The following is a 16,147-nucleotide window of genomic DNA, read 5'->3' on the forward strand; positions in this document are numbered from 1 at the left end:
TCAAACGAGTTTGACCCACATTAAAGCAGCCTGACCTACATTATGAGTTCCAACATTGAATAGCTGGTTCTCTTATCACCTCACTTTTGCTTACTGACACAAAATGAAATTAATTTTTGTCAGCAACTCTTCCCAAATTTCTGTTAATGAATTCAACGAATTCATAGGAATCAAGTTTCTGAAGCAGGTGGAAGTGTGTTCAAATCATGTCAACAATAATGTTTTAAGATATTTAAAAACAGAAAGAAAAAAAACTCTCAAAGACATTACAAATTCATTAAAAATCATTATTTAATAGTAAAGGAGCTTACTCTCACCTAAAAACTTATGTTCAATTTTCAGGTAAAATCTAGAATCCAAAGAAACTGATGATATAATCAATATCATCCTTTAATGTCTATTTTCCATGCTGGTATGAGTTAGTCTGGCAAGATTGAGCAAACCACAGAGCTGTACTGTCAGCTTTGGTGTGGTTACAGTGGCTGGATGCCCTTCCAAATATCAACCACTTTACAGAGAGTACTGGGTGCTTTTTATTTGTGCCACTGGCATTAGCAAGGTTGTCAAGAAATATACAAGACAAAAAGGAAAAAAGAAAAGATCTCATGACTAGATGGGGGAAACAATTCTACAAGAGAATTCTGGGAAGAGTTGGTTAAAAATTCCATTCCTTAGAAGAAAGAAGAACCTAAGGATTTGAATTTTTGTCTTTGCAAGCTATTAAAAATGTTGCCTAAGTAATAACACCTTTCTTTCTCTCCCTAACTCTCAGATGAATGGTAAAGACCCCAATATTTTCAATCATATTTATTCTTAATTTTCAAAATTTCAGTTCTTGCCATTTCTCAAAAAAAAAGAAAAAAGAAAAAACTATATTAAGAGTGTATTATGAAAAAAAAAGACGACAATTTACAACAAAGGTTCTCAAACGTGGTTAACAGCAGACAAGTTAGTAAACCATGGATGTTTAAAAGTCTAAAGTAAGGTTTTAGAAAATTCATCTTGTAAAAGGTGTTATTCATAATTTTGTTATACACAAGTATGATTAATAAGATGTGATAAGCAAAGAGTTTTATTTTTGGTGGGGGGGGGGGGTCTATTTAAATTTCCATATGAAATGCACCAGTAAATTCTTAAATGATCCCCAGTGTATCATAAAGTTAGAAAAACTGAAAACAACTGAAACTAAGATATTTCGTTAGTCTAATAAGAGAGAATAGAACATAGGAGATGTTGCTATTGGGAATAAGTACCAAACCATCTACAAATGTTACAGACAGTATTTTATCTTGAAGTTACATGAAACCAGAAGTGAACATCAGCTTTATGAGTTCCAGGTTGCTTGAGAAAAGATTTTCATTTTAGTCTGATTCAACCACTCAGATAATAGACATTTTCCTGTCTTTTTAACTCAATCACCCACCTCAACTATTTCAAATCTTCTAACATTCTTTGTTTTGTCTTTGCTGCTGCCTTCGCCCACCCTTGCAACTTTCTCTTCCTTCCTTACATCTCTCCCTCATTCTTCAATGTTATAATAAATTTTCCTCACTCTCTCCACTCCCACTCTGGTTCTCCTATAACATAAACGTTTTATCTCTCTCTCTCAAGAAGATTCTGCCCTGAACCTGTAAGATTTCTCTTCTTCCTCACAGTATAACATGTATTCCCACTATTTGAGGCTTAAAGTAAGTACTTTGACAACAATTAAAAAGTTTGGTTTCCAGTTCATTTAGGATTGTTGGTATTGTTAGCCCATTCATTGAACAGATCAATATATCCCAGGTGGTTAGATGAATGAACGATTTAGTGCAATCGACAGCACTATGACCTCCACATTTATTTGACAATCGTACTTGACATGAAATAGTTTATCAAATGGAAGTTCAAATTGTCAATCTGATGACGTTTCATTTTCTTTTTCACCCAGTCTCTCCCAGCATGCCTATATTTATGTGATAGGGCCACTAGATGTTCTGTAAATTGTAGGAAGATCTCTCTCGAAAATTGAAATTGGCAACTATTTCCACAGGGTGTTAATTAGTAGTGAAAGGCAATTATCATTAATTAGTAATCAATTTTAAACTTATTAAGTGACAGCATATGAGATGTTGTTAAAGGTTTTTCATTGTTACCAAAAACCTGTGCACAGTAAGAAAATATAAGATAAAACTATATCATGAAGTAAAATAGAGGACTAATATACAGTTATTTGTATAAAATATACTTTTGCAAGTGTACTTTAAATAAGAGTGCAAGTACAGATGATATGGATGTGTAGTTGAGAAGTTTGCTTTACAAATAATATGTGGTTGCAAGTTTGATGCCACTGAGCAGCACCTTGGTCAAGAGTCTTCTACCATAACCTCAAGTTGCCCAATGCCTTCTGAAAAATGTCCTCTCTAAACGTTTTGGTTGATATACCCTCCAGCCTTGATGAAGGCTGGAGGGTATACAGCCGAAATGTTGTGTTAACAACAAACAAGATGAGGACAAATATCCGTCAATTGTAAATAATGTACATAATTCCTCATCTCTTAAATATAGAACTGTATTATAAAAATCTTATGTTGTATACTGGTTGTGAAATGTGTTTGCATACACACAACTTAGAGGGAACAGTGCTTGTGAGCAGAATCCAGTGCATAGAAACTATATAGAAGCCTGCCATCATCATCATTTAATGTCCACTTCCCATTAAATTGGGTGAAACCACCCAACCTATTGTGGCATGGTTTCTATAGCTGGTTGCTCTTCCCAACACCAACCACTTTCCAGAGTGTGCTGGGTACTTTTAACATGCTATCAGTACAGATGCTTTTATATGGCACCAGCATGAGTGCATTTTAAGTGACACCAGCACATCATCATTTTAGTGTCCTCTTTTCCTTGCTTGTACAGGTCACAGGAGAATATATAAAAGCAGTGTTTTCTACAGCCAAATACCCAACTCCCAACTGTTTCCAAGCAAAGTAATAATCCCCCCAGTCTACTACAGAACAATGAACAGCCTGGACATGCTTTTGAAGCAGACTTTAAGCAGAAAAGACATTGTCTGTATGAACAGTGAAGCCTTTGTTTATAACCAGTGAACATATGTGAAGACAAGAAGAATTGCAGACCCATTTCATCACACACACACACGACATGATTCTTCCAGTTTCCTCCTCTACCAGTTTCTCTCACAGGATATTACTTGATTTGTGGCTATAGTAAAAAATACCAACCAACAATATCCAAGCAATATAATTGAACTTCTAACCATGTGGTTCCAAAATGAAGTTTTAATCATACACCCGTATTTATGTATATGATACCTACACTGGATATTGGCAAAGGGTGTAAATTTTGGTGGAAAACCAGTGCTCTCTAAATTAAATCTATTGAGTGACAGGCATTCTCTTTTCACTCATCATCAAAAATGCACAGAGACCCTTGGAAACCTGTACCCAATGACACGATTGTTTACAAAATGTAATATAAAATAAATGAAAATATATTATGTTAAGGCTAATAACACTTGTGCTCCCATTTAACTGCACGAAACAAGACTTGAATCCTTTCTGTAACTTGTATTTGTAGTCAGCATGTTTTACAGCCTTCAACTGGCATCTATTTATCTAGCCAGTTAGCCTTCAATCAGAATTATTAGCTGGTCTGTTAGCCTTCGTGTTATTTAACTAGTATGTTAGTCTTCAACTGGTATTATTAGCTAGCCTGCTAGCCTTCAACTAGCGTTAATAGCTAACTTGTTAGCCCTCATGTAGTATTATTAGCTAGTCTGTTTTGCAATCATAACCCCTTGTAACTAAGTTGATAGAGTGCTGGTCTACTGATCAAAAGGTCAATAACTCTTATCTCATTGACAATGCCTAACCCACTTAATTGTAAATACATAATGTGTCCAGAAATTACATCAGGAATATTGTATGACAACTGTTTCATTAAGTAGCAGTGTTGGGTTCAATTACTCCATCACATCAAGAGAAAACAACATGTAATTTAAATTTAGTGTACCATGTCTTCAATTCTTACATGAAGATGAAGTCTTTAGTGTTTATTTCAACAACTGATTAACCACCACAAAGTCCAGTCCCTGTTGCAGTGTGGTGGCATGCCTGTTTCAATGACCCTAAGAGCCTATACCAGCAGAATACAAGCTCCTGGTAAGGACTCCTATGCTGGATGGGCCAAAGGCTAGAAACCAGACTAATATGGACAGGCTCTTCCCAGAAAAAATGGGTTTACATAGGGCCAACACCCCTATCTTTTAAGAAGCAAAGTATTGATGATAATTTAAAACCAACAAGACCTGAGAGAAAAAGGACTTCCCTCAGCCAAGAGGGAGACAGAAGAGAGGACACCCTAGAAATATCTGGGGGTGGGGCTAAATAGTGAGGGAGAGTTGGAAAAGCAGGGATCCAATTGGAGAAAAGCAAAAACGACAGCTCAAAGTCAAGAGCAGTGGGGAACAGTAATCACTGTCTTATGTCCGAAAGGGAGTGAAGGGCTTAAGCAAGCAACAACCCATTAACTTATATTAGTTCTAGTTTTCATACACCATCAATGGACTTTACATTCATCGAAGGTTATTGAGAAGTGTTGCCTCCTAAATAACAACCTCACTTTCTCTCTTCTCTTCTCTTTCGCAAACAAAGGGCAAGACCTGAAATTTAAGATTCTGTCCTCTTCAAGGCAATTAAATTTAATATTCTGATGCAAACTGTCTCAAGTTTTCTAGGATTGTAGATTTTACTCAGTCACTGAGGACAACCACTTCAGCCATCACATATTTCAGCCTTCATGGTCTAACTTTCATAGAGGGGAACTTCACTTAAATTAACTCAAACCAACAACCATTCATAAAAACATAAAAAGATTTCCATATATTTCTAATCTTAAGGCACAGATGTCTTAATGTAGTAATGCCAGTGTTTACAAAAAAAAAAAAAAAAAAAAAAAAAAAAAAAACAAAAAAAAACAAGACAACAACAACAACAACAACAAAAAATGTCCTTTGTTATTTCAAAGTTTTCCTAATTTTTATCCTCTTTGACATACCTTAGAAAAAGCTGTTATGTCTCACATTTAATTAGATATGCCTATTGTAGTAAGCAGCTAACACAACACTAAATTACCTTCACTTCTCAGTGTCTCTTCTCTAGTTTTACTACTCTGTTCCTCTTCTTTAATCAACTGTTTACATAATTTCACCACTTTCTTGGTTGTTTGTTCTATCTTTGCTTTTCCACATACCACCCACTTCCTAACCAAATTCCAACTACAAACCTGGTCTCAATTTTGGAGCAAACTTGGATTCAACCAATTTTCTATTTTCCTAAAATCCAAAGCCTCATCATACAAAGTGGCATGAATATTCTTAAGACTAATTATAATGAAATTAACTGTTATTTTATTTCAAGGTATGGCTGTGTAATTAAGAAGCTTGTTTTGCAACCATGTGGTTTCAGGTTCAGCCCCACTATCAGGCACCATGTGCAAGTGTCTTTTTCAATAGTGTTGGGCCAACTGATACCTTGTGAGTGAATTTGGTAAATGGAAACTGTGTGGGAGTCTGTCATAAATATATATGAGCGTGTGTGTATGATGATGATGTACACAGGTATATGTGTATGTATATATACGGTACCTGTGCCAGTGGTATGTAAAAAACACCTTTTGAGCATTGGGCCTTGTGGAGGCAAGGACTGAGACTATTTGGCATTAGGCCGGGCTTCAAGCGTTGGGCTTCACGGAGGCAATGATTGAGTCCATTTGGCATTATGTTGTGCTTGAGAAGAAGACTTATCAAACCAAATAAAACCACAGTCATGACAGATACCGGTGTCATGCAAATGGTACTTATGCCGGTGGCATGTAAAAGCACCCATTACATTCTCGGAGTGGTTGGTGTTAGGAAGGGCATCCAGCCTTAGAAACTATGCCAAAACAGACTGGTGTCTGGTGCAGCCTTTCCAGCTTGCCAACCCTGGTCAAACCATCCAACCCATGCCAGTATGGAAAACAGATGTTAATTGACAATGATGATGATGATGATGTGCAGATATGAAAATTTCTCAACATGGATGTTGGTGTACTTACATCTCTGTAACTAAGCAGTTCAGCAAAAATGACCGATAGAATAAGTACCAAACTTAAAAAAAGGAAAATAAGTATGGGGTTGATTTGTTTGACTAAACCCTTCAAAGTGGTGCCCCAGAATGGCTGCAGTTCAATGACTGAAAGAGCTAAACAATAAAAGATGAAATCTTCCATTTGGCCTTTAATTTTTATAATGTACTTTTTATACTTTAAACTTATTATAAAAACATTTATTTTTAAATACTTTATCTCAAAGCTTTGAATAAATATGCGTCTTATGTATTTATTTAATGATACACTTCCTCTTAAGAACTACATCCTTATCAACATTCTATAATGAGCCTGCTCCTTCATTGATAAAAACATTCCTTCTGATCCAAGAGTTTCCTTGAATTTAATCAGATGAAAACTTATGATAAAGGAATAAATATACTGATATTGACTGTTTAGAGGGAGCTAAGCTATGTCGTGTCAAAATCATAGTGTCATTTAATTAAGAAATGTATGTTAACTCTTTTGTTACCATATTTCTGTTGAGATGTTCTGTGTGTTTGTCAATTAATTTAAAATAAAACAAAGAATTTAGTAAAACAACTAAATTGTCATTAAGCTAGTGTTATGAACATAAATTGTGATTAAGGGTTGGTGGAAGATTTTAATTCAGAACTTTTGAAAACAAGACATTTGTACTACAGAACCAGAAGCGGTTTCAGCCAGGTTGGTATCAAAAGGGTTAAGAATTGTTTCACTATTATATATTTTATCCCTTTTCTTACCATATTTCTGTTGAGATGTTCTGTGTTTCTTTTAATTAATTTTAAATCTAACAAAGAATTTAGTAAAATAACTTAGTTATCATTCAGCTAGTGTTAGGAACATAAGTTGTGACTAAGGTTTGGTGGAAGATTTTAATTCAGAACTTTTGAAAACAAGACATTTGTACTACAGAGCCAGAGGCGGTTTCAGCCGGGTTGGCATCAAAAGGATTAAAGTGTGAAGGTACATGGCCTAGTGGTTAGGGTATTTTGCTCATGATTGTAAAGTTGTGAGTTCAATTCTCAGCAGTATGTTGTGTCCTTGAGCAAGATACTTTATTTCACATTGCTCCAGTTCACTCAGCTGGCAAAAATGAGTAGTGCCTATATTTCAAAGGGCCAGCCTTGTCACATTCTGTGTCACGCTGAATCTCCTTGAGAACTATGTTAAGAGTACACAACTGTGGAGTGCTCAGCCACTTGCATGTTAATTTCATGAGCAGGCTGTTTTGTTGATTGTATCAACTGGAACCCGCATCGTCGTAACCAACAGAATGCCAGTGTGTTAAAGTTAAGTTGGCTGACAGACCTCTTACAATGGTTTAATACCACTGGTTGGTCCCTTAAGTGCTTTTAGTGAAGTTCACTCTGTTACAGGTATGAATATGCAATCCACTTCTGCCTGTGTTTTCCCTGAAGATGTTTAGTCCAGACGTCATTCATATCAGTCTCAAGATCTGCAAATGTCAGAGTCACCACCTTTTCTGAGTAAAGAAAACAACCTGAGAATAAGGAGCACTGATTTACTATGAACAAGTCAGACAACTAGACTATCATGTAAGTCAAAAGGTGGTATAGTGATAACAAAATAAGCATGTGAGATGCTTAGTGGAATTGATAAAGAAAAGAAATAGGCCAAGGGAAGTTTGTGGCCAAATTGGTAGATCAGATCTTATAGATGAAATTATTAGGAAACAAAAGTGTAATGGGTGTGTTTATGTGCCACCAGCACAGGTGCCAATTTGCATGACACCAGTATCTGCCAGGACTGTGATTTTGCTCAGTTTAATGGGTCTTCTTCTCAAGCATGACATTAAAATGGTAGAGTGTAATTTGAGGCAGACTTGGCTGCTATTTCTAGTAGTTAGAACGACCAAAAAGGAACTCACCAGTTTGGATGATGATGATGATGATGATGATTATGATGCTGGTAGTAATTAACATGCTCTAAAAGCAACAGGACATGATATGAGAATATGATAACTAGAATAATATGTCACATGAATTATATAGAGATTATCATTGTATATGGTACTGTAAGCCATGACTGGGTCAAGTAAACATGAAATTGAGAAGATGGTAAATGTCAACCAAGCAAGATAGATTGGTCAGAACTAGTTTGCTATGCAGTACTCTTAAACAAAACAAATAACTATTCATAGATGAGGAAAAAAAATTGTTGAATAAAACAGATGCAATTAAGGAATTATAGTATCATATGTAAGCTAAAAAAAAAAAGAGGTAGTAATGTGAGTAAAAAAAATTAAATGGTGCAACAAGTGTTTAAAATATATAAACATGTTCCATTACAAAGTGTGAAGTTATAATAATGTGATGTTTGGGATAAATTTACTATATTATGTTTTTAAGCCCTTATTCTTACTACGTGGAGGTGCAATGGCCCAGTGGTTAGGGCAGCGAACTCGCGGTCATAGGATCGCGGTTTCGATTCCCAGACCAGGCATTGTGAGTGTTTATTGAGCGAAAACACCTAAAGCACCACGAGGCTCCGGCAGGGGATGGTGGCGAACCCTGCTGTACTCTTCCACCACAACATTCTCTCACTCTTACTTCCTGTTTCTGTTGTGCCTGTAATTCAAAGGGTCAGCCTTGTCACATGTGTATGTGGAGTGCTCAGCCACTTGCACGTTAATTTCACGAGCAGGCTGTTCCATTGATCGGATCAACTGGAACCCTCGACGTCATAAGCGACGGAGTGCCAACAACAACATTCTTACTACATAGTTACTCCTGTCTCTAGGATTTTATATACAAAGAAATGGTTTTCAGGGGCCATATCATTGCAAAAATCAAAATTTCATTTATATATGAGTGGACAAATGAAAAAAAGTGGCACTCAACACATTTGGAATATGAGTTGCATATATTTTTTAATAACAGTTAGACTCAACTCTATATGACTTATTCATTGGCTTATTTAGATTTTTAGCCCTTGTTTATTACAGCCTGAAGAAAGTTTGAGTGGAAATAGAAATTTAAATCTTTTATTCATTATTATCATGATTACATTTTTATATTTATGAAAGTGATACATTTGTGTTAGTGTGGTTATTATTATTATTACCAGGGTAAAATGTTGAAGAGTGAACAATGATAAAGATTCAACATTGTCACTTGACCTACTGAAAATAGCTGACATATTTTTTATCAACAAGTTTCTCGGTGGAGATAACATATTTTGAACCTTAATTTTTAAGATACTTTCTTTTTAAGAATACATTATAATTATGACCACCAAATAAGAAACTGTTAATTCTGTGATACTGAGGGTTACATCATGCCCAAAACAAAAGTTTACCATTGCACTTTCTTCCATAACAGGGGTCCCATGGAATGTAAGCACAACAGCCAGAGAAGACAGAGGTTGCCCTGCAAAGTTATACTAATTACATGCATGTGTTACAAACTGGTGGCCTCTAATAGACCAACATACTGCTGGTCACCAGAATATGCTGAGTTTGCATGAAGCCATCATCACTTTTGATTCTCTGAAGCCAGAATGAGAGTAGATACTGTATGTGATGAGGCTAGACTTTCAAAGTTATAGGTATAATCCATCTAGTCTTTCACGTGGTTTCTATTTACTCAGTTTAACTTATTTCGTTTAGGCTGATGAGGCTGTGGTAGATGGCATTTGTTTAAAGTGTTGTGCAGTGGGATTGAATCCAGAAGTTCATGATAATAACAAAATAAAACTTCTTAATTATTTGCTTGCACCCAGAGTGTCACAAATACACACAAATATAAATACAAACACATGGAAGAAATTTACAATATCATTATCATTGTTTAACGTTCGCTTTCCATGCTGGCATGGGTTGAATGGTCTGATTGAGGATTGGCAAGCCAGTAGGCTGCACCAGGCTCCAATCTGATCTAGTAAGATTTCTACAGCTGGATGCCCTTCCTAATGCCAATCACTCTGAGAGTGTAGTGGGCACTTTTTATGTGCCACCGGCACGGGAGCCAGTCAGGCAGCACTGGCATCAACCACATTGGGATGGTGCTTTTTATGTGCCACCAGCACGGGAGCTAGTCAGGGGACACTGGCATTGACCACGTTTGAATGGTGCTTTTTATGTACCATCAACATGGGGAGCCAGTCAAGCAGCACTGGCATCGACCTACGTTCAAATGGTGCTTATTACGTGCCAGTCAGGTGGCACTGGCATCGGCTACAACTTCACTTGACTCAACAGATCTTCTCAAGCACAGCATATCGCCCAATGATTCAAGGGTACTTTTAAATGGGCTGGTTATGCAACACTGGCATCGGTCATAGCTGTGATGTCACTTTACTTGCCGGGTCTTTTTACATATGCACAAATTCTTAAACATTACCTGGCTTAAAGCAACCTCCTTCAACACTACACCCTGCCTCAGTTGAGGGGCTCTTTCCATGCAAGTTACTAGGTGACCTTACCAGTTAGTGTTAGGTGGGGCACTAAGCCATAGAAACCATGCTAAAGTAGACATTGGAGTTTGGTGAAGTCCTCCAGTCTGCTAGCTCTTGTTGAACCATCCAACCCATACAGAATGGAAAACAGATGTTAACTGATTATGATGGTGATGATATAAACATGCAAAAACATACATATGCCTATGTGCATGAGAGAGAGAGAGAGAGAGAGAGAGAGAGAGAGAGAGAGAGAGGAAGAGACAGAGAGAGACAGACAGACAGAGATTAAGTAGTACAAGAAAAGAAAGATTATCATTACTAAAAATCAACAACAAAAATAAAAATAAAGCAACAAAATACAACTTCTTTAACACAAACAGAAATAACAACTTACTCTTGTTGCCTTGATAATGGTAAGAATATCTCCTTTGTTGAATGGAAGATCTTCCAAAGAGCCACCTGGAAACTTGTAGCTGGCCACAACTTCGGTTCCCATCTGCCAAGTTTCATGCTGAAGAAATCAAATCAATACATTAACTTCAGTATATGAAATATGAAGCATAGATAATAACAATAACTATATTGTATGGAATATTTATTCAAGTGTGTATATGGACTGCAGCAAATAGCAATTTCTCACTATACATATGTATATATATTTATACATGCATGTCAGAATACACACACACTTTATGAGCATGCACACATATACAGACATACATTTACACACACACACACTCATATATGTGCATACACACACATTATGAGCATCCTACATATACAAGCATATACATTTACATATGCACACATTCATACATACATACATACAGACATATTTGCAAACACACACACTTGATACTATCCAGATGGCCATAATGAGTTGTTGGGTCATCATCGAAGAGTGTCTGGAACATGTGAATCTAATATAATTTGCCCCCCCCCCTCCCAACTTACCCCATTTTCTCTTCAGCCAGAAATCAAATGTACCATGTGTAAGGTGAAATATCTCAACTAGGAATGAAACTATGCAATAGATCAACTTGTCACCACCTTGCACAGTGCATACACACACACACACACACACACACACACACACACACACACACAATCATCAATTAACGTCCGATTTCCACACTGGCATAAGTTGGATAGTTTGACAGAATACAATGGGTCCCAGGACTGCATTGTGCTCCAGTACCTGCTTTGGCAAGGTTTCTACAACTGGATCCACTTCCTAAGGCCAACACTTTACTGTGTGTACTGAGCACTTTTTTCCACCCTACTGACAGAAGTGAGTGGGGGCGGGGGCATGCAACTTGTAAGACAACAAAACCAAAAGTAAGGGAAAGGCTTTATGCTAGGAGGATCAGGGGTTGAAATGAAAGTGAAGGGTGTATAGCAAGAAGATTCTTGTTAGGGGAGCTACATAGCTACACACATTTAGAAGTGAGGGAGAGAATGATCAGCAGGAATTGCAAATCCTGGTGGTCCCTCAAAGTAAAAGGTGAGTAGTGGCAGAAGGACTTGGAGTGTGGATGGAGGAGTAAGAGATAGAGGAATGAGAGAGGGGAGGTGAACAATAACTGTAAAGATGGAGTAAAGTTGAGGGGTGGATGTAAGGAGAGATGGATAAGGGGCGGGAGAATGAGCAATGATGCGTGTATTTAGGAAGGAAGAAGGATGCAGAAGAGAGCAGTGTGCAGCAGGATAGGAATAATAACAAGAGCACTCAGACAGCTCAAACCTCCACGAAGACAACACCAACATCCTCTCAATGATTAGCTAGAGATGATTTTTAAAGTGAGAATATCTGAAATAAACTTGACTGCTCTCACAAACGAGAATACTAAAAATGAACCCAACTGCTCTCAAAAATTAAGTAAAAAAAAAAAAAAACGGGAAAATAATCCAGAATCCTTGTCCAGTATTGGATTGATCTCAAAATCTAATCAGCTCATGCCAATCACAAGGCCAAACATCCCTGAAAGTTTCATCCGAATCCATCCAGTGGTTCTTGAGATATCTTGTCCATGGACAAACAAACAAACGCAACTGAAAACAGTACCTCTGCCTTCACTAAGACAGAGGTAATAATGTATGTTTTATAGTTTGACATTTATTCAACCATGCAAGAATACTTTTTGCATACATGGTTGTTTGCATATTGTTGGAGAAATAGTTTAAGCACTGAATTGTGCTGAGCTTAAAATACAAAGCTTTTTTAAGAGTACATGACTTTAGCTTGACAAGAGATAAACCTTATCAAATCCCTCTTTTGTAATACTACCAGTTGCTAGTTTATTTAACACTGTAGTTGTTAGTTTATCTAACACTGTAGTTCACCTACAGTGGATTTGCACTCGTGGCCTAATACATTGACCACCATTAACCAAGTCAATTGTTCTCAACCATCTTTTGCCTTTGGACCCTTTTGGTTCCTGTTTTATTCTACTGAACACCCCCTCGCCTATTAAAAAAAATCCTATTATATTTTTATAATTAAATATTATTAAGAATTGCATAAGAAAAATCGTTGAAATATAACCAATTTATTGCACATAAACTTCAATAACAAAATCTCATATGGACCCCAGCTAAGAACCACTTAAATGATAACAGAAAGGCTGATTTTTTTCTATGCAGGCTTCCATATGAGTTTAACTGTCGATAGTTAACTAAATTGAGATAAAGAATTATTATTATATATATATCATCATTTAACGCCTGCTTCCCATGCTGGCATGGGTGTGACAGTTTGACAGGAGCTGGCCAGGCAGAAGACTGCAGACTTCTGTGTCTGTTTTGGCATAGTTTTTATAGCTGGATGCCCTTCCCAATATGAACCACCCTGCAGAGTGGACTGAGTGTTTTTTACATGGCACCAGCACAGTTGAGGTAACCTTTGGCATGGTTTTTTTACAGCTGGATGCCTTTCCAAATGACAACCACTGGAGAATACGTGAATAGAAATATTTACTGGCACTCCATCACTTATGATGACGAGGGTTCCAGTTGATCTGATCAATAGAACAGCTTGCTCATGAAAATAAAGTGTAAGTGGCTGAGCACTCCACAGACTTCTCAGGGAGATTCAGCGTGACACAAAGTGTGATAAGGCTGGCTCCTTGAAATACAGGTACTACACATTTTTGCCAGCTGAGTGGACTGGAGCAATGTGAAATAAAGTGCCTTGCTCAACGTGCCACTAGGGATTGAACTTGCAACCCTACAATTGCAAGCCGAATACCCTAAACACTGAGTCACATGCATTCATGTGTGAACAAAAATATTTAATTTATAATCATTAGTCTGACAAAATATATTTTGTCACCCTAATCATTATGATCTAAATATTTTATTAAATCTCAGGCCTATTTTTCAGCTCTTTATACTAAGTGGCCAAACAGCTTTTTTTTAACCTGTTACCCCTTGCAATAGAATTATGTGTGATGAAATATTTGACTGTATTTCACATAGTCTTTATTCCCCACACTTGCAATCCCCTGGCACACATACACACATGCGCCCTCAATCTCTCTCTCTGTATCTCGCTCTGCCCAGGGAGACATTGACCTACAGATGTTTAACCTGACCTTAACTGCATCAATTTCACTATCTGCAAATGTCACAGGCCAGGTCTCTCTTTTTTAAGACAGAAAAAAAGCAAAGCAAAATCAAGCTATTTGAGCAACCAATATTTGAAAGAATTTGTGTTGCTATGTACATATGAAATTGTGAATAAATTTCTATTTCATTTCATTTTTTCAAGTCACAGATTTTATTTTTAATGTACACCCACTACTTGTCTAGCATATATCCAGACAGCTTACCAAAGTATCAAATTTTCAAAAACAAAAAAAAAAATATTCTTTTATATTTTGTTTAGTAATTAATCATCAATAAAAAAAATTTTTTCTCTAAATTTGGACATTCTAACTTCACTAGTTACTAAGATATCAGAACGGACACAGAAGTAATCGATCAAGCAAACAAACGTGATAAAAATAGAGGCATCTAATTCCTATACGGTTGGATTTTACGAATGATAGAAACAATGCAGAGCAGAACACAGCAATTGAGTTTACGGAAGATACACAAGGGAGGTAACGAAATATAAACATTGTTATTCTTAAAGCACCAAAATTAGTTTTAACTTGAAACATTTATTTGTCATTATAACGAAAGCGTTAGTCCATACATTTATTGTTGTTTTTCTTTTATTCCTTGACAAACACAACTTATGAATCATAATCAACATAATAACAATAAGAACTACCAGTACACAATCAGTTTAAGCAATTTCCCCTATCTGCTGATTAATTCATTTCAAAACAAAAAGAAAAAGGCCTCCTACTTTCCCTTGACTAATTACACTACCCTCTTTTTCTAATTAAATCAGTAAACCCCTCCAGACTATTTCCTCTCCTACTCCACCTCTGCCACCTGCCTCTGTGATTCCCTATTTCACATCACAACAGAAACTATAACTATTACACATTCACTTGATATTCTGCTCTCATATCAACTGAGAAACTAAGAATAGGTTTTCCTCACATTTTCTTCCATTTGAAATTAAGATATTCTTTAACCACTTCTCTCTCTGGGTCTATCTTTTACACACACACACACACACACAACACAGAGTATATTCAGTATAAACAACAACCAAAACCCACTAAAAAAACATTCATAGCCTACATATCTCTAATATTTCTTCATAAGTATTATTTCAAAATAAATCAATACTGCTGCTATGTATCTCTCATTTTTTCCCCCTCGCTCTCAATTACTTGAATCTCCAAAGTTCTTCTTCTCACATGCAGAGAAAGAAGATTCCAGTTGCAGAAGCACCAAATCTATTAACACAAGACAAGGGTGCACAGACACTGCCGCTGATGTATACAGGACCTTTGGATCAAACTCTTGCCAGTGTCTTATGATCCAATGACCCTTCCTGAACCAATGATGGCATGGAGACCAATTCTACTTTGATTGTTGAAGATCTTGTTTGAATACTCAGCGGTTATATGGTCACTCTATCTGCAAGAAATAGTAGCAAAATCTCATTATAATTACACTCGATGTCTTAAAAAAAGAAGTGCACACTGGATATTTTAGGCCTAGATATATTTATCCTGAAAAAATTAAGTTAAGTTGGGCTTAGCCGGAATTCTTTATTCTTTTCTTTTATTTGTTTCAGTTATTTGACTGCGGCAATGCTGGAGCACTACATCTAGTCAAACAAATCGACCCCAGGACTTATTCTTTGTAAGCCTAGTACTTATTCTATCGGTGTCTTTTGCTGAACCGCTAAGTTACAGGGATGTAAACATGCCAACATCGATTGTCAAGTGATGGCGAGGGGACAAACACACACACACATTATATATATATATATATATATATATATTACACAACAGACTTCTTTCAGTTTCCGTCTAACAAATCCACTCACAAGGCTTTGGTTGGCCCAAGGCTATAGTAGAAGACACTTGCCCAAGGTATCATACAGTGGACTGAACCTAGAACCATGTGGTTGGTAAGCAAGTTACTTACCACACAGCCACTACTGCTTTATTTTTACCCATTA

At 36.7% G+C, this 16,147-nt stretch overlaps 1 protein-coding gene across 10 annotated transcripts in view; it reads right to left on the reverse strand.

Moving 5' to 3' along the window:
* LOC106877319 (tyrosine-protein kinase CSK) overlaps nucleotides 1-16,147 on the reverse strand; it is a 342,382-nt gene that overhangs the window by 83,213 nt on the left and 243,022 nt on the right. For all 10 annotated transcript variants that reach the window (XM_052966138.1, XM_052966139.1, XM_052966143.1 and 7 more), the window contains one exon: nucleotides 10,952-11,068. In XM_052966138.1, the coding sequence (XP_052822098.1) occupies nucleotides 10,952-11,068 (117 nt within the window). The remainder of the gene's footprint in view (nucleotides 1-10,951; nucleotides 11,069-16,147) is intronic.

Source organism: Octopus bimaculoides, chromosome 3 (genome assembly GCF_001194135.2).
Source record: "Octopus bimaculoides isolate UCB-OBI-ISO-001 chromosome 3, ASM119413v2, whole genome shotgun sequence".
In the NCBI taxonomy this organism is placed as follows: domain Eukaryota; kingdom Metazoa; phylum Mollusca; class Cephalopoda; order Octopoda; family Octopodidae; genus Octopus; species Octopus bimaculoides.